Genomic DNA, 18,789 nt, shown 5'->3' with positions numbered 1-18,789 from the left:
ATACATAAAGAGACCTCCCCTTTTAAAGTTGTTTGCCTTCAAGGTTTTGGTCAGAATCTGCTCCTTGAAATTAAGTAGTACTTTCTTGGGTTTTTCACTCCTTGGATTTTTTCTAAAGGGGTCTCGAGGTATTCTCTGTATATCAGCTTCAAAAACTTCTAATACTACGGAAGGAATAAACTCATTGATTAGTTTACGCACAAAACCTTTCAAATCTTCACCTTCAATGTTTTCCGGAATATTAAATATTCCTACATTTATTCCTCCGAGCGATATTTTCTAAAGATCAAACTTTGTCACACAACTCTTTCTCTTGCTTTTAGTACTTGAATCTCTCTATGGGTTATTTCCACCTCCTTGTTTCGATTTTCTATGGAAACTTCCATATTGGATAATCTCTCTGAGATCAATTATCCTAGTTTCTAAACTGTCAAAGGCACCTTGCAATTTGGCCTGATTTTGTTCTGAAATGGCAAATTTGCATTTAATTTCATCTGACAATTTAACTAAGAGTGACTCCATGCTGGGATTGTTCTACAGCAGCCTGCACTTGTCCTTCCGTACTGGGAGGCACTACATGAGTCGACGCATCTACTACGTTCTCAGTTGTCTCCAGTAATTTCATGCAATAGCATGTTAAACCTGTTTATTAGAACCACCCCCTTCCCTTCAGTCAACTTATGTTGCTTTTCCGTGCTATTGATGTCCATTGGCAGGACCACAGAATTGGACTGGTTTATAATGCTTCTCCCTTCTATCCTGGCTTGTCCTTTAAAAAAAGGATCACAGTGAAGGCATAATCCTAACCTTCCCCCAGCTATAAACTGAGATCCTTGATTTAACTTTTTACTTGTACTATTCAAGGGTAGTCTTAGGGAGAAGATAGGTGTGCCCACTCTTTTGAAGTCACCAGTAACAAGACAAACTGGGAGAGATACTATAGAATTTGATTGTATTAAGTTTCCACTCCCTCACCTTATATCATATGACTCTCAAAGTTAATGCCTCTGTTCCTTAATGCGTATCTGTTTTTACAACTACGGTTCCTTACCGGCTCAACCCCCACAGGAACTGCTTTCTCCTGATGGTCCAGTTTCCTCCTTTGAATTTTCTCTGCCAGCATTGTAGATATGTTGATTTCATGGGGTTTCCCCTTATTTCCCTGTGACTGGCTCATAGAATCCTCCTATGCCTTGCCTTCTGCTCTCTGCTTCTGCGTTATTGGGAGAGTAGTATTTGGCCCCAAGTGCAGCTGCCAGTCCATGCTGATGCTGACTGGAGACCCCCAGAAGCCCTGCAGTGCAAGGACTCTGCAGAGTCCCTGTGAAGATCTTGAGCCACACGCAGCCAGGAGCCTGACCTGCCTGCTGTTGCCCATTAGTCTCGCCCGTCGTAAGCACCCCGAGATGCCTCGCCCATTTGCTGACAAGCAGCACACAGGAACTCTGCACTGCACCCAGGAACAAGTAAAAAAAAAAGCACTGAATCCACTCACAGTAGGCTCTATATTCGAAACCAAAACTCCGTCTTGTAGCGTCAGCGAGAGGAGCTCACTGCTAGCCACCATGTTCCCCGCTGATTGGGACATTCATTGGCAGCATACTCAGACACACTTGCTCATTTTGTTTTAAAGGTAGCAACAATAATTTTGATCTGTAGTCAAGACTTCACCAATGGCTGTTTGCAGGCTATACCCCCCTACACTAGAAGCCACACCCCCATTATTTGAGAGAGTGATTTCAATCTCTGATCAAATGATACAGGCTGCCTTGTGATGTTTGGAGTCTCCAAACCATCTCAGTGTATCCCCTAATTCCATGCACTTCTAGCTATCTGTTTGTTGTTGAGATTTAGGAAATATGTAACGGTCTGGCATTCTTTTCTTAGGAGGTTTGTCTCTTCCATAGACAAGATAAATAGTTTTATTTTTCAAATTGTGTTGTTATTTTTTCAGACGTTAATTAATCAAGGTGTTTACGCTTGAACCGACAAGTAATAGACCGAGGGATTTTTGATAGTTACACAAAAGGATATAAGCTACATTTGTCAAGTAAACCTAGACTACAGTGGCATGGACTCTCCTAACAGAGCATATGAACCCAACACAGATTGCCTATATTGCTGCACTGCGGTTAGGCACAACCCCCATTGGTGTAAAGAGATATACTCCGTTACAAGTATGCGGTACAAAAGGGGGTGGTGATGGACGGAGCATCTGAATCAATCCAACCCTCACACCCAGTCAAAAGATCTGGGTTTAATCCATCACCGTTCTTTAGCCCACTCTGCCACCCCAGTTCAGACATGGCTATATGCAAATCAGTCTGACCCTGTGCCTCATGGGAACAGTCCAGCCCGAACTGCCAAGCCATGTCTTCCCTGGACCGGAAACAAGCTTCCGAGGACCGGTTTCTGGCATTCCAGCCGTCTTCAGCCCGGCTTGCTTGAATCCAGTGGCAAAGTGAGCAAGGGACTCACGTTTGAGCATACCCTGCCACACTTATGGCGGCCAAAAGCGGTACAAAAGGGGGTGGTGATGGATGGAGCATCTGAATCAATAAAACACTCACACCCAGTCAAAGCATCTGGGTTTAATCCATCACCGTTCTTTAGCCCACTCTGCCACCCCAGTTCAGACATGGCTATATGCAAATCAGTCTGACCCTGTGCCTCATGGGAATAGTCCAGCCCGAACTGCCAAGCCATGTCTTCCCTGGACCGGAAACAAGCTTCTGAGGACCGGTTTCTGGCATTCCAGCCGTCTTCAGCCCGGCCTGCTTGAATCCAGTGGCAAAGTGAGCAAGGGACTCACGTCTGAGCATACCCTGCCACACTTATGGCGGCCAAAAGCGGTACAAAAGGGGGTGGTGATGGACGGAGCATCTGAATCAATCAAACACTCACACCCAGTCAAAGGATCTGGATTTAATTCATCACCGTTCTCCACTGGATTCAAGCGAGCCGGGCTGAAGACGGCTGGAATGCCAGAAACCGGTCCTCGGAAGCTTGTTTCCGGTCCAGGGAAGACATGGCTTGGCAGTTCGGGCTGGACTGTTCCCATGAGGCACAAAGTCAGACTGATTTGCATATAGCCATGTCTGAACTGGAGTGGCAGTGTGGGCTAAAGAACAGTGATGGATTAAACCCAGATCTTTTGACTGGGTGTGAGTGTTTGATTGATTCAGATGCTCCGTCCATCACCACCCCCTTTTGTACCGCTTTTGGCCGCCATAAGTGTGGCAGGGTATGCTCAGACGGGAGTCCCTTGCTCACTTTGCCACTGGATTCAAGCAAGCCGGGCTGAAGACGGCTGGAATGCCAGAAACCGGTCCTTGGAAGCTTGTTTCCGGTCCAGGGAAGACATGGCTTGGCAGTTCGGGCTGGACTGTTCCCATGAGGCACAGGGTCAGACTGATTTGCATATAGCCATGTCTGAACTGGCGTGGCAGAGTGGGCTAAAGAACGGTGATGGATTAAACCCAGATCTTTTGACTGGGTGTGAGTGTTTGATGGATTCAGATGCTCCGTCCATCACCACCCCCTTTTGTACCGCTTTTGGCCGCCATAAGTGTGGCAGGGTATGCTCAGACGTGAGTCCCTTGCTCACTTTGCCACTGGATTCAAGCAAGCCGGGCTGAAGACGGCTGGAATGCCAGAAAACGGTCCTCGGAAGCTTGTTTCCGGTCCAGGGAAGACATGGCTTGGCAGTTCGGGCTGGACTGTTCCCATGAGGCACAGGGTAATGTAATGTAATGTAAGGAGTTATTTATACCGCGCAGCTATCGCTCCAAGGAGCATCTTGGCGCCCACTTGTATGGCTGATCAGATAGAATTCTTACACTAGGGATCTGGCAGTAGTGTCAGGTAGGGTAAAGATCCAGGTTTTTAGTTGTTTCCTGAATTCAGTTTCTCTATCCAGAGCTCTTATTTGAGGTGGGAGGGTGTTCCATGCTTTTGCACCTAATACCGCGAGGGACTTACCTCCTCGGGTCTTAAGCCTGAATGATTGGACTGCCAGAAGATTGGCGTTAGTCGAGCGGAGAATTCGGGTTGGATGATATCTGATGAATTTTCTCCGCAGATACAGTGGTCCACGTTTATGAAATGCTCTGAAAGTGATGAGCAATATTTTAAATAGAATTCCTTTAATGATAGGTAGCCAATGTAGAGTCTTAAGGGCTTCTGTCGCTGATGATCTTCTGGGCCACTTTAATATGAGTTTGGCCGCCGAATTCTGTACCATTTGGAGCCTATGGGTGACCTCCTTATTGGTGCCTGCATATAGTCCATTACAGTAATCAAGGTGAGATGTAACCAGTGCGACCACGGGCGTGGCTTGGGCGCCGATGGCGATGGTCGCCTGAGAGCTCGGCTCCGGGACTGAGCCCGGATTTATCCTGTAAATCGGAGGCTGCGGGGCACCCCAGACCCCGCATTCGGCTGAGCGGAACGACGGAGACCTGCCGGGGCCCTTGGTGGAGCTCGGACGAGGGTTGCTCCGGAGCGCGACCGAAGTTTGCGGAGTCGCGGAGTGCGTCCCAACATGGCGCCCGGACTTCTTTGTCCCCCGGGCCGGACCCACTGACTTGGAGGAGCGTCGCGAGCGGCGACTTACGCCCGACTTCGCCATCCCCGACTGCTCTGTGCACTGGCTGTCTATTGGATCGGATCTCTCACGACGACTTTGCACTCAGTTGGGTGGCCGGGCGGATGCCCACGTTGTAGGGGACCCCGGGAGCGGACGCCCTGTGATCCGGGCGGTGGCCTGTCTCGCGACTCCGCACCTAGCTACGTCTTCCCGGCCAGCCCACTTCCATGGGAGGCGCGACACCTTGGCGCTACACTTCGTCCAGTGGAGTTGGAGACCCTCACCCTGGATCTCTAGCGGGTGAGCGGGCCTGCCCGGCACGGCGACGGCTGTCTCCGCCCCCTCATCGGTGCCCTCGGACGCCGTGTCGGTGGCGTGAGTTGAAGCGGAGAAGTCTCCACAGGCCCTGGAGACAGAGATCTCCTGTATTCGATCTGAGGACCAGTAGCCGGGAGGGTCGTGGTCGACACCTGCGCCCGGAGACACCTACTCCGGGACTTTCACGGAGTGCCCCCGGCGACATGGGGAAACCTAGAGGAGCCAAGGGGCCCACCCCGACCGACTCGGAAGCCCAGGACAAAGAAGAGCTTGGGGACCCAAAGAGTTCTGATGGCGCGTCGATGCAACGGCAGTTCGACCGCGTCCTAGAGGCGATAACGACCACGAGATCGGCCCTCCAACAAGACATTGCCCAGGTGGCGACGAGCCTTGGTCTCCTCAGAGCGGACCATGGCAAACTTTCGGACCGGGTCAAAGAAGTGGAGGGCTCGGTGAAGGCCCTGGAGCCGGCGCAGCGAACATTGGCTGCGACGATGAAGGATGCCCTGTCCCGAATTGCGTCCCTGGAGCAGAGGGCGGAGGATGCGGAAGGCCGCAACAGGCGGAACAACATTCGTGTCGTGGGCCTCCCGGAAAAAATCGAAGATGGCGACATGGTGACATACTTGGAGGCCTGGCTCCGCGACACGGTGGCTCCGGAGGGGCTATCCTCCTTCTACACTCTGGAGCGTGCCCACAGAGTCCCGGCGCGGCCGCCGCAACAGGGACGCCCCCCGAGGCCGGTGGTGGCGCGATTATTGCACTTTCGGGACAGGGATTTAATCCTCAATGCCGCCAGGCGTAATGGTCCATACAAAGTAGCGAACAGTCAGGTGAACATCTTTCCGGATTACACCTACGAGACTCAACGCAAGCGTTTCTCCTTCCTGGCGGTCAAGCGCGAGCTCAGGAGCGAGGGCATCCAGTACTCACTTCTCTACCCAGCAAGGCTCCGCATCATAATCGACGACAAAACACAGTTCTTCGACACCCCGGAGGATGTCTGTGCCTGGCTCGAGCTCTATAGGGCAGGCAAAGATGGTTTCGGCTCCTCGTCCCAACAGGCAGATGAGCTGGAACAGAGGCGGCGATCCAGGAGGATTAGGAATCGCCGCGGTCGCACGGGAGGGCCCTCCACTGCGGAGACATCATCGGAGCGGAGGGGAGTGCTGGAAGTGTTGTCGGAGTTGTCGGGTGCACGGGACGAGGCCATCGAGGAGGAGGAAAACCTGGGTGAAGAGGTGGCACCATCGGACTCGGAAGACTCAGTGACTGATAGTGCCCGTACACCGGTGATCACACCGAAATCGGTGGAGGACCTTTTGGATGGACAAGGGTAACGGGGTTTGCTGCCTTATTTTGGGTGGGGGCCCGGCAGGGGGGAGGCGGTTGCCGTCCATGAGTTGCTGACAACGAGGGGGGGGGGGGGCCCTGTTTCTGCCCCGGGAGAGGTTGTCGACACTGTTCAGGGCTTGCAATGGTCCTGGTGGCCTAAGCGTCGAGGGCCCACTGCCTCCGCCCAGCCCGCACCTGGCCCTTAAGGCCTTCCCACGGTGGCGACCGTGGGATTAGTTGGGGTTATTGGGTTGATGGAAGGCGAGGTTTGGATGGGATCTAGATGGTATAGTTTGGGTCCTGTTCTGGGGTGGGTGGGTGTGGGTTTGGTTCGTTCTTGGGTGGTTTGGTTTTGGTTGGGGGAAATGGCCGCCATCAGTGCTGGGAAGAATGATGTCTTTTTTTTGTGGGGACCCGGATGGGGAGACTGTGCGAGAACATTATGGGACAATGGCTGATGTTGCTAACTTGAAATGTGTCACTTGGAACGTAAGGGGGCTTCATACTATGTCCAGGCGCCACAAGGTCCACGCTTATTTAGTGCGTAGGGGGGTGCAAATGGCGCTGCTGCAGGAAACTCATCTGAACAAGGCGGAAGGGGCGGCGCTACAGCGTAGATGGCGGGGGCAGGTCTTTTCCACCTCGTACTCCGCTTATGCCAGAGGGGCGCTAATATGGATCAGGGCGGGGGTCCCCTTCCAGATCACGAGAACAGTGGTAGATCCGGAGGGGCGTTACGTGGCCATCTCGGGAACACTGGGAGGGAGGGACTTGAACGTTTGCTGTGTGTATGCTCCTAACATGGACCAGACTGCCTTCCTTTCCAGGTTATCGGGCTCGTTGGCCCACTTCTTCTCCGGGCCCCTTCTGCTTGGCGGAGACTTCAATTCCGTAGTGGACGTAGACATTGATCGCTCGCATCCACCGCTTCCCGATTCTCTGGTTCGTCGCACAGCTAAGGGTCGTCAGGATTGGCAGACTCGCTGGGGTTTGACGGACATCTGGAGAGCGCACCACCCCGCAGCTCGAGATTATTCATATTTCTCGAGCCTTCATGAGTTACATGTCAGACTAGATGGCTTTCTGGGGTCGCCCGAACTGGTCTCGGCGGCGCTCCGATCCGAGTACCTATCCAGGACCATCTCGGACCATAACCCCCTCCTGCTGGACCTTCGCTGGTTCCCCGGGAGACCGGCGGTGCCCACCTGGAAGCTGCAACCCGAAACCCTTGAGGACAGTGTTTTCAGGGCGGACCTGGGGGACAAGGTGGTGGAATTTTTTGCGTCCAACGGCGGCACCGCGAGTACCAGAGCGTTAGAGTGGGATGCTTTTAAGGTAGTGGTGAGGGGTTACTGTATCTCTAAAAAGGTGGGCATGAGGCGGGTTATCCTGGCTGACTTAGATGCAGCGGATCGGAAACTCCGCGAGCTTGAACTTCGGCGCCCCGGGCACCCGGAATTGCAAGTACCAACGGTGGAGGCGAGGGAAAAGGTGGCGGCAGAGGTTGAACGGCTCCGCTGTTTTGACTATAAGGCCTACACGGTCCGTTCCATAGCAGAGGGGGACAGATCGAGCGCGTTGTTGGCGTGGTTGGCGAACCCTACGCACCAATCCCACTCGATGACAAGTATGCGACAGGCGGACGGCACCGAGGTGCACACCCAACCGGAGATTCTTAGCTGCTTCCGGCATTATTACGAATGTTTATACCGTAGTCGCTCCGCACGAGACCCTGACCGACTTGAGGATTATTTACGTCCACTGGAGCTCCGCACGGTGGAGCAGGAGGTGGCGAAAGCCCTGGGATCCGACATTGAGCTGGGAGAGATCCGTGGGGCCATCAAACGGATGGCGAGAAACAAGACCCCGGGCCTAGATGGCCTGCCGGTGGAGTTTTATGCAGCTTACGCTGACCTCCTAGCCCCTCGGCTATTGGTGGTCTACAGGGAGGCGAGGAGGCTGGGGCGACTCCCGAGCTCGATGTGTGAGGCGTTGGTGGTTCCTCTCCTGAAGCCAGGCCGCGACTCGTCCGACCCGGGGTCTTACCGTCCTCTATCGATGCTGACGGTGGACTATAAAATATTGAGCAGCATCCTGGCCTCGAGGCTGCTGGGACACATGAGTTCCCTAGTACATGTGGACCAAGCTGGTTTCATCCCACGACGGAACACGACTATGAATATCCGCAGGTTATTCCGTTTGCTAGGGGAACCATTCGCGGATGCCCCATCCCCGGTCGTCCTGTCGGTGGACTTAGAGAAGGCTTTTGATAGCCTGGAGTGGGACTACCTCTGCACGGTACTGCGGAGATTCGGCCTCGGGGAGGGCTTTGTCAGGTGGACCACGGTTCTATATGCCTCCGCGTCGGCCAGGGTCCGGGCGGGTCCGCTGGTCTCCTCGCGGTATCCGGTAGAGCGAGGCACGCGGCAGGGGTGTTCACTGTCCCCACTTCTCTTTGCGCTGGCGGTGGAGCCACTCGCGCTGCACCTTCGATCGGGAGCCCATTATACGGGCTTGTGGACGCCTGCGGGCCTGCATTATGTTTCACTATATGCGGACGACCTGTTGCTCTTCCTGGAGGACCTGATCGACGCTTTACGTGGAGCGGCGGAGGCGCTTACAGAGTTCGGGGAGGTCTCGGGTCTCCGTGTGAATTGGCCCAAGACCTGTCTTTTTCCGGTACGCAGGGGCACTCCCGCCCCTGCCCTCAGTAGGGAGATTAGGTGGGAACCCGACTGCTTTAAGTACCTCGGGGTGTTTGTTTATCACGACCAACCTGACCTCCTAGATGGGAACATTGCCCGCAGCATCCGGGCACTCCGAGGTTGCATGGCCTTTTGGGCCACGCTGCCGCTTTCGGTGGCGGGACGGATCGCCCTGCTTAAAATGGTGGCGCTTCCCCGGCTATTGTACTATTTCCGGACTCTACCGATCTGGGTCCCACCGGCCACGTTTCAACTGCTCCGCTCCATGGTGGTCGGATTCCTCTGGGGATCGGGCCGCCGGCGGGTGGCCCTCAAGACCCTGATGAGACCGAAAGACGAGGGGGGGCTCGCGGTGCCGGACTTTGAAAAGTATTATCTGGCGGCGCAGCTCCAGACCTTCACCCAGGAGGTCGCCAGGGAATTCCGGGGCCTGGAAGACGGGAGGGGAACGGGCATGGCCAGGCATGTTCTATCCTTTATAGCGCTGCGACAACGACTGGCCCTTCGGGACTTGTCGATGGAGGAGCGGACTATCCGCCTGTGTTGGAACCGGGCCCACGCCCGGGGCCAATTGAGGATCCCGTACGCACCTGAAATACCGTTGGGGATGTTGACGGCCCTCCCCCATGGCGGGGATTGGTCGCGCTTGGCGGCCTGGGAGGATGCCGGTTTACAGCTGGTTGGGGATTTATACGAGGACGGAGCGCTCTTGTCCTTTCAAGATCTTATTGACCGCTTCGAGATCCCCCGTGGTGACTTTCTGCTACACTCGGCCATTATGAGAGCGATCCAGGCGCACTGGAAGAACGGGCAGGAGGAACCCCCCTTATCTCAGGTGTGCCAGTACGTGATGATGTCGGCGGGCACGGTGAAGGCGGTCACTTGCCTCTACGGCAGGTTGATCAACGAAGGGTTAGCTCCTCTCACCACTCTCAGAAACCGCTGGGAGGGGGACATTGGTAGGGAGATCCCAGAGACGACTTGGTCCCAGTTGGTGAGACGAGCCTGGAAGGGCACTCGCAACGCCCGTTTCCAGCTGGTACACTATTACGTTCTCCATAGAGCGTACCTAACCCCGGTGAAAATCCGGCGATATTTTGCCACGAATTCGGCGGCATGCCCTAGGTGTCCGGCTCCGGAAGCGGACCTCCTACATATGTTATGGGCCTGTCCAGGTCTGTCATCTTACTGGCGGGAAGTAGAGACGACCTTGGAGGAGGTGACGGGGAGAGCCTTGTCATTCGATGCGGCGGTGGGGCTCCTGCACTGGTTCCCCCATACCCCCAGAAATAAAATTTCTAGTAAATTTATCGACCTAGGGCTCCTCCTGGCTAAGCGAGAGATGACCAGGAACTGGAAGGCACGGGTTGGTCCGGCAGGCAGCAGATGGCACAGTGAGCTTTTGAAATGAGCGGCGGGGGAGAGCGCGCTGAGATATCAACTAGCTTGGAGGCAGCGTAATGAGAAGGCGCAGGAGGCCGCGTTGGAATGGGAGATGTTGGTTCAAGCCCTCAGGGATTATTGTGCCCCCAGCGACTCGGAAAGTGAAGAAGCGACTCGCCCCGAGTCCCAGTAAACGATTGTACTGATGGTCCTATTGCTTTCCCCGTGGGTCCCAAGGCAGATCCTATATAGGTGGCTCCCTAGCGCTGGTGGTGGGATGGGGTGGGGTTTCTTTGCTTAGTAGTTCTTTGTGGGTGGGGGTTTTCTTTCCTTTTCTTTTGGGTTTATAGGCTTGTTTAGAAAAGCAGATGACGGACAGTGTATCATCCGGACCAGCTCAAGCATCCTACGGATCCCCCTCTGTATTTCGCCGCCCGACCCCAGGGTTGTGGGCCGGATGGCTGTGTTCGGGATTGAAGGTGGGGGGCCAATGGGTTTCATACTGTTTGATACTGCCTACGATACAAAGCTGGTCGATACTGTAACGATTTACTAATTCCTGCAATAAAAATATATTTAAAAAAAAAAAATGTAACCAGTGCGACCACTACTGTTTTCCTGGCCTCCAAAGGAAGGAGATCGAAGAACTTTCTCAGACTCTTTATAACACCAAAGCACGTACCTGCCACTTTCAGTGCCTGCTGTTTAAAGGACAAATTCCTATCAAAGGTCACTCCCAGATTGCGGGCCGTGATAGCAGTATTAGGTGGAATTTCTGCTTTCTCAGGCCACCACAGTCTGGGTATAAATTCATTGTTTGGGCCCATCGGTATTATCTCCGTCTTCCCGGTGTTACATTTCAAATGATTAGTTTGCATCCATTCAAAGGTCGCCGTAAGGCAGCCCTTGAGTTTCTCTTCCCAGTCCTGGTTGTCTTTGTCCATGGTCAGGATCAGTTGCGTGTCGTCGGCATAGGCTATTGCTTCTATGCCAAACGAAGCAATCAAGCTGATTAGGGGTGCAGTGTAGACATTAAACAATGTCGGGCTAAGACTAGAGCCCTGAGGTACTCCTGTCGTGAGTCTTTTCTCCCCAGATTGAAATTCTCCTAGCGTCACTACCTGTCTTCTTCCACTCAGGAAGTTCTTGAGCCATTCAAGTACCACGCCAGTGATGCCAAAGGATTTCAGACGGTCTATCAGAATGATATGTGAGACCGTATCGAAGGCCGCCGATAGGTCTAATAGAATCAGGACGGCCTTCTTCTCTTGGTCTAGGGCTGTACGGATGGTATCTGCAGTATGCAGGAGAGCAGACTCCGTTGAGTGCTGTGCTCTAAAACCTGCCTGGTTGGGGTGCCATGCTTCACTCTCTTCTAAGAACCTGGTCAGTTGTTGATTGACCATGGATTCTGTGATTTTGCATAGAGCAGGAAGTAAAGAAATGGGACGCAGATTAGATAATGTGTTTTGGGATCAGGGAGCTGTTTTTTTTGAAGGGGTCTCACTGCTGAAATTTTCCACTCTGAGGGGACATTGGCTGTGGCCAGGGAACTATTTACAATGTCATTAATGACAGGGTTGGCAACCTCCACAATAAGGTGCAGGAGTTTAATAGGGCAGGGGTCAAATGGAGAACCAGATTTGGTGCGGAGTATAGTCCGCCGAGATTCCTCTAAGCTGACGGGTTGGAAGCTCGCCAATTGTTTCTCTACCAATCTCTCCTTTTCGTTAACTTCATCACTGGTCAGGCTGGGGATTACGAAATCCTTAGTCAGGCCCTGTACTTTAGCTTCAAAGTACTCGGCGATGGCCTCGCACAGAGTCTCTGAGGGGGGATTTCTTGTGTTAGGAAGTCAGGTTTGTTAAATCCCCTAACAATGTTGAAGATGGCTTTCTGTTTGTTATTTGCAGCCTCCACTGCCTTACAGTAATAGGTTTTTTTCGCCAACTTAATATGTTCATGGTATTTTTTTTTAGTAGCGTTATATTTGGTGCGTTCTAACATGCAGTAGTTCTTACGCCATCTGCGCTCTGCTCTGCGCAGGTCAGACTGATTTGCATATAGCCATGTCTGAACTGGAGTGGCAGAGTGGGCTAAAGAATGGTGATGGATTAAACCCAGATCTTTTGACTGGGTGTGAGTGTTTGATTGATTCAGATGCTCCGTCCATCACCACCCCCTTTTGTAACCCCCCCCGTTACAAGTATGGACACATTTAGAATATGAGGAATGACTTGGAACATAGATGGCCGTCCATTTTTCGTTAAGGATTCAGGAGCAAAAGGCTGTAGGATAGGTTTGGATTTCATGTTGAGTGGGAGAGTATGAGTGGTTCTGTGGCTGGTTGTAAGATTGGAAGTTCTTTGAGACAGTTGCAGAGCACAGAGTATTTATGGAAGGGTGCGAGAATGCTAATTCTTAGGGATTGTATAAGGGTGACCGTGTTACATTGCATATGAACATGAATACCTTGTAACTCGTTATCTTATTTCTTCCTCTGCAGGATGTAATCGTTGGTGCACTGGTCTCTGCCGGTTTTGTGGCCCTCACCTATCCCCTCTGGGACATAATGGACCACATCCTCCTGGAAACCCCATTCAGCCCACTATTAGTTACTGTGTTGGCGTTTGTCATGTGTTACAACTATCCCAAACTTGATCATTACAGCCCGACTAGAGCGGACACAACAATCATAATGGGAGTCTTCACTGGATCGAACATTGGATTCTGGATGAATCACCAACACGCAAATGACTATGGACCCTTTGGATCGCTTCCACTCAGCTCTTCTTCTATCACAATGCTAGCGATAGTAACAGTAAGGTTCCTAGTGGGTCTCTGTGTTCTAATCCTCACACGGCAAGTTGTAAAAACCATCTCACTCCACGTTCTGTGTTTCTGGTACAAAGCTTCTGTCACAGACCCAGAAGCCAGGCAGCAGCTGGAAATTGAAGTGCCCTACAAGTTTGTAACATATTCCTCAATTGGCATTGCTGCTATTAGAGTTGTGCCGTTGGTTTACCATTTTTTTGGAATATAAATTTGGCAGATTGCTGTTCTGGGACACGTAACCATACCATCTTTCCAGTCACCAGTGAAGGATATATTTATGTTAAATTAATATAATTAGAATATTAGTTTGCTACTGGAGATCCTGTGAAGTACATTGGATTTTTATGAATTCTTTCAACTTATAGATCCCATTTTAGCAGGTAGAAGGAAACCACTGTGCTGATTTGTCATTGATCAGAGATATTATTGGCATCAGCCTGATTGATCTGATGTGCAGAGTCCAATTTTGACTAATCAGGGCAGTGTCCATGGAGGTAGAAACATGAAAAAGCGTGGCATCTGCTTTTTTTCCCAGGGCCTCACCTTTCCTCAAAGAAAAGGTGAAGAACCTGGTACCAATAAAAAACAAATTACAACTAGTCCAGAAATAAAAAATTGGGGAAAACACATAACTGTTAAATGAAGCTAAAACATCGACATGTTTTGTAAATTGAATCCATCAAAGTATGATTGCTAACTTGATATATTGATAAGTAACAGTCCTTGCTCATCGAGTTAAAAAATATAGAAAATTATAGACATTTACAAAGTCAGATCTTGATTTATCTAAGGTGGTAAAGAACTTTGAAGACTTTTTTTTAAAATGTCTTTTTTTGTGCTGTTGTGCTACATGGAGTTTTTATACATCTTTGGCTAGTCCCTGTACAATGATCTGAAATGTAGTCCTCCACAGGTGGCACCATGGTATCTTAGGGGGGTTGCATGCAAGAGGATACCAGCACTGGTCAACTCTTTGGGTACATGGATTTTTATTTAAAGATGCTCAGGATTTGGTATAAATGTGTTACAATAGAACCAAAGTGCACTGTTAGATTTGACTACATTAGTTTTTCTACAATTTATGTGCACATTGGTGCAGATATATTGAATTTCATCCAGGAAAGTGTTTCAGCTCTTTACACTTTATTTCTGTTGGAGAATATCTTTAGCTACCATTACATTGCAGCTGACTGCAACATTAAAAGTAATTCTTCAGAGCCATCTGCTCACGCTCAAAGGTGCCTACTGGATATGATACACAGTGCAACTTTCAAACACTACTATGGGAATTCCGTGTAGTAAATATAAGGTCAACTCTACTATTAACAAGAACATGAACTGAATTCTGGTTTTACCCTCCCAGTCCATTAGAGAGCCACACATTTATTAAAAATAATTAACAACTATTCTTAATCTTTCTGTGTGATTGGAATGGCCGATGTTGAAACGCCCAGTGAGTTTTAGATCTTCTCTATTGCCCATACACCTAGGGAGCCAGCTGCCTTATAATCAAAGGTGGTCAGTTGCCACGCCATTCTTGATGTTTGCTATACAACTGGGATGCCAAGTAGAAGGTATTCCCCTCACATCATTAAGTAGTAACTCTTCAACTCAAGCACACCCTTACTCATGAAACTGAACATGGCTTGTGTTGGGGGTTTACAAGGTGTGTCCAGTAGAGCTGGGTTCTTGCCAGATTTTCACATTATCCATGTGACAAATTTGTGTACAATGTTTTTACATGATAAGCAGTTAAACTTAGAATGGATTCACCCTGCGGAACCAATCTTGTATAATGTTGATTTACATGGACCACAGTATACTTTCCAGTTCTTTAACTGCCACATGTTTTGTAAACATGTTTCCCATACCCATGTTGCCTGGATATAGTTTGTTGACATTGTTGGTTGGTGCTTAGCTAGATTATGTGCTTGCTCGTGATTAACAATTTGTAAGAAAATGATCACTTACTTCAGTGTACTGTAGATTCTCATAATTACAGTCCGGATCACCAGTGCCTGCCTGAGATTCTCTCCTACACCTTAAGCACGTGTGAATTTTGTATCTCTTAGGTTTTGTCAACCAGGGACTAAGTAGAGCCGAACTGCAGTGTACATAAAATCCTGTAAATATATGATATGTGATTAGGTAGTCTACTAGAAACCAACCATAGCCCCTGCTGCTGTCTTAACCTCTTGCACATTTTTAGACTTCATTTATCTCTTTCCAATAGGCACCTTTTGTATTTCAGTCTCACCTTTGATCTAGGCCCAGAATAATATCAGAAGAGAGATAGTTCAAAAAGGACCCTTCTTCACCCTGTCATAGCACTAGAAGTAGCAGTGACTGTAAACTAAGCAAGAATATACTAGTCTGCTATTGGTTTAAATCAATCTGGTAAATCATCTTGAATATTACATAACTCAGATTGTCTACAACTTTCTAGTAGTGTCTGAATCCCTATTTTTTTCAAACCCCATCTAGAACTGCATTATATAAAAAACAATTATAATATAGAAATGTGGCATTGTTCTCTCACACCACGTTGGTATCCAGTTGCACCTCTATTGCAATAAATTAATTATTTGTGTCACTGGCATGATATCACTTTTCTTCATCTTTGGCTTTATTGCTATGAAGGGTGCTCTTTAAAGCTCACATTCTGTAAAGCCATTCTTTGATCACTTAATGGGTTTCTTTACATAGTGATATTTAGTTTATCCTTTCCCATATCTTCTCTGAAACAATCCCATTGCTTTATATAGAACAACTACCTACAATAAGCATTAGTGCTACTTGACAGGAACAGTTACTGTGCACACCACTACCCATGCGAACTGGTTTGATCTGCTTATAGCCCTATAGTGTCTAGTCCAGTAGACATTTTGTTGCACCATTGGTCAGAATAAACCCTCTCTCTCAAAGAATTAGATCAGTAAATAAAACTGCAAAGACAAAGCAAATGAGATTAACCTTTTGTATTCTGAAAAGTAACACTCCAGTTCAATAATAACTTTTGGATAATAAATATTTGCCACAATTAAAAGGTTTTCATTTGAAGGAGCATATCAATGGTGGTCTCCTCTCTGATAGAAGAAAAGGGAACATGTGTTTGATTTCAGTTGGACCTACGTATGAACTGAAGCCACTACATTTACTTAGGTAGGGGCGAAGGGATTAAAAAAAATATTTGCAAGCTCACTGATCAGTATCCAATGTAAATACAGTATTCACAAACCATTCTTGATAGAAGTATATTCAGGAAACTATTCATAAACTTGCAAATAAACAGTTGTGGGATATATTACTAGATTATATCCAAGGAAGAGATGCATAATGAATGTGTACAGGCTTCCAAAAGGCCGAAACAATAAACTATTGAAGCCTTAAGATGATTGGTTTGAAAATGGGTAAAATGATTCTGGGCAAATGGTTTGTTAGTACACATGATACAAGCTTCATCATTCCGTTTTTACTAAGCATTGTTTTTGCAAAAAGTTTTTCATTGAATAAGTAGCTTTTAAATTCTGAATAATTAACACTGAATCAAAATATTTTTTTCATTTAAAGTATTATGAATCTGTGAATACACTTTACAAGGATTCTGTAGGACACAATTGAAGGTGTTGTGGTGGACACAAGTCTTTAGCATAAAAAGATGTTCACAGTTAAAAAGTATGTGGATTATTAATTTAATCCCAGGGCCGGCTTTGTTTTAAAGACATTCCTTGAAGCAAATGAGTAGAAACCATAAAACAAATTTAGCATGGTTTATTTTTTACCATTAAATAACAAAATCAGGCACTTTTGTTTCTGCTGCTAAGTAATAAATGTGAAATAAATGTACAGCACGAAATACGTTTTGCAATGTCATTCTCGAAGAATTAATTTGTATGTATTGTAGTCTTTATATTAGAATTGCAACAAATATCCATTTATTTATTGTCTGTCAAATAAAAATGAGTTGAGAATTGTGGTGATAGAATAAACCATACTAATGCCAATTTAATAACATGAAATTCAAGTTTAAGTGATTTATTAATGTGGCCAGAAACTCAGGAGAGTAGATAGTACAGTAGCAGATTGCTACCTGTTTTTATTTTATAATATGTTATACAGTGAATTAAGAAACCATTTTTGTTACAGGACATCCGTCATAATTTATTGAAATAATATCACATTTGATATCATGTTCTGGCTTGTCAAAGCACGGTTTTTCCAAAACGTGTAATGGCACTATTTTATGCACTAAATTCCAAGTACATACATCTATAATTGCTCTGTTGCAATGCATGTCACTGCTTTGGAATATTTATAATATTGCTGTCGATTAATTGGATTGATGTGAAAGGCTAATGTCTGGACTTACTGCATTTTTGGCAAAGATGTATGTCAAACTTGGATAGGCTGAGTGATAGTGAATTATAAGAAATGTTAAATATGGAGAGAGTCTGTTGTTAACTTGATATGCATATACATAACTATTCTCATAAAGGATGTTTGTCTGATTTTGCTGAACCATATTTACTTTACTTAGTAAATATTGCTTTGCTTAAGGTGATGAAGCTACAATGGTAAACTGAACAACTGTATTATAGTCAATATCCACTTTTTGGTATATTTCAGAAAAATTGTACATCTTGTACAGTGGGAAAATATGTATTCATGCATTCAAATAAATATATATATTTTGTTTCATGCTCATTTCTTGCTGGCAAAGCATCTTGTGCTTTCACTATAAGATAACACTATAAAAAGATAGATCTATTTGAGAATAGGATGGTAGTGATTGTGTAAAATATTATTCCTAAAGTAAACAGCAACAAAAGTGCAAGGTGACCGTGCTTCTCCTTGTCTGTAACTGATCCCAACCATCCCTGATGACTCCCTTCCTTTGGTCCACACCTCTTCCAGACCAGGTCCTTTTACTGTTGGATGTAGCCATTATGGGAATTCCTTACCCTGTTCCGAAATGAACATTTTGTAATGAGTCGTACTCAATGGGGTACTCTGTTTTGTAGGATGCCACGTAAGGTTTCTCTTTTATAAACGCTTTACACCCAAATTCAAAACTTAGTGGTGAGCTACAACATACAAGCTGACATTTTGTGGGATTTCAAAACAACATATGTGGCCACCATGTTGTGTCAGGCTACACCACATATGGCTGCGCTCTTTTAAAAGGCCTCACCTGAACCTGCCCCTTTGTAGTGACTCCCACCTCACCAATGTAAAATGTCATGTTGAGGGAACCCATTTTCCATCCCCCAAGGGCACCTTTTTGAGCTGAGCTGCATGATCCCATGACATCGCCATTCATTGAGAAGATGCACCTGATCCCCAAAGCCTTACATTTTGTCAGAAACCTCAACACCACACAAGGTCGCCAGATTGTAAAAGGCCTCTCCATCACCAAAAATGTTGATATTTGGAAAAGATGCAAACTATTAATTCACATGATGCAGTACTTCATGATGCAATCCAGGGATTGTGTGAGGGGAGCCTAGGAGTCTCTCGTTCTTCCCCATGTTAAAGGGGTGGTAGGGTGAGTGCCCACAAAGAGATCTGATGTTAGGCCTAAACCACCATTATTAGTTGCACTCTACCCATTGGTGATGCACTCTA

General features: G+C 47.9%; 1 protein-coding gene across 1 annotated transcript in view; it reads left to right on the top strand.

Annotated features, from left to right (window-relative positions):
* SGPP2 (sphingosine-1-phosphate phosphatase 2) overlaps nt 1-17,868 on the top strand; it is a 542,910-nt gene extending 525,042 nt beyond the window's left edge. Inside the window, exon 5 of the mRNA XM_086943879.1 lies at nt 12,836-17,868. Within this exon, the coding sequence (XP_086800005.1) occupies nt 12,836-13,372 (537 nt within the window). The 3' untranslated portion in view covers nt 13,373-17,868. The remainder of the gene's footprint in view (nt 1-12,835) is intronic.
* Nucleotides 17,869-18,789: the final 921 nt, after the last annotated feature.

The sequence above is a fragment of the Lissotriton vulgaris genome, chromosome 11 (genome assembly GCF_964263255.1).
Source record: "Lissotriton vulgaris chromosome 11, aLisVul1.2, whole genome shotgun sequence".
In the NCBI taxonomy this organism is placed as follows: domain Eukaryota; kingdom Metazoa; phylum Chordata; class Amphibia; order Caudata; family Salamandridae; genus Lissotriton; species Lissotriton vulgaris.
The sequence above is the reverse complement of the archived record's forward strand: the minus strand, read 5'-3'. Positions and strand labels throughout refer to the sequence as shown.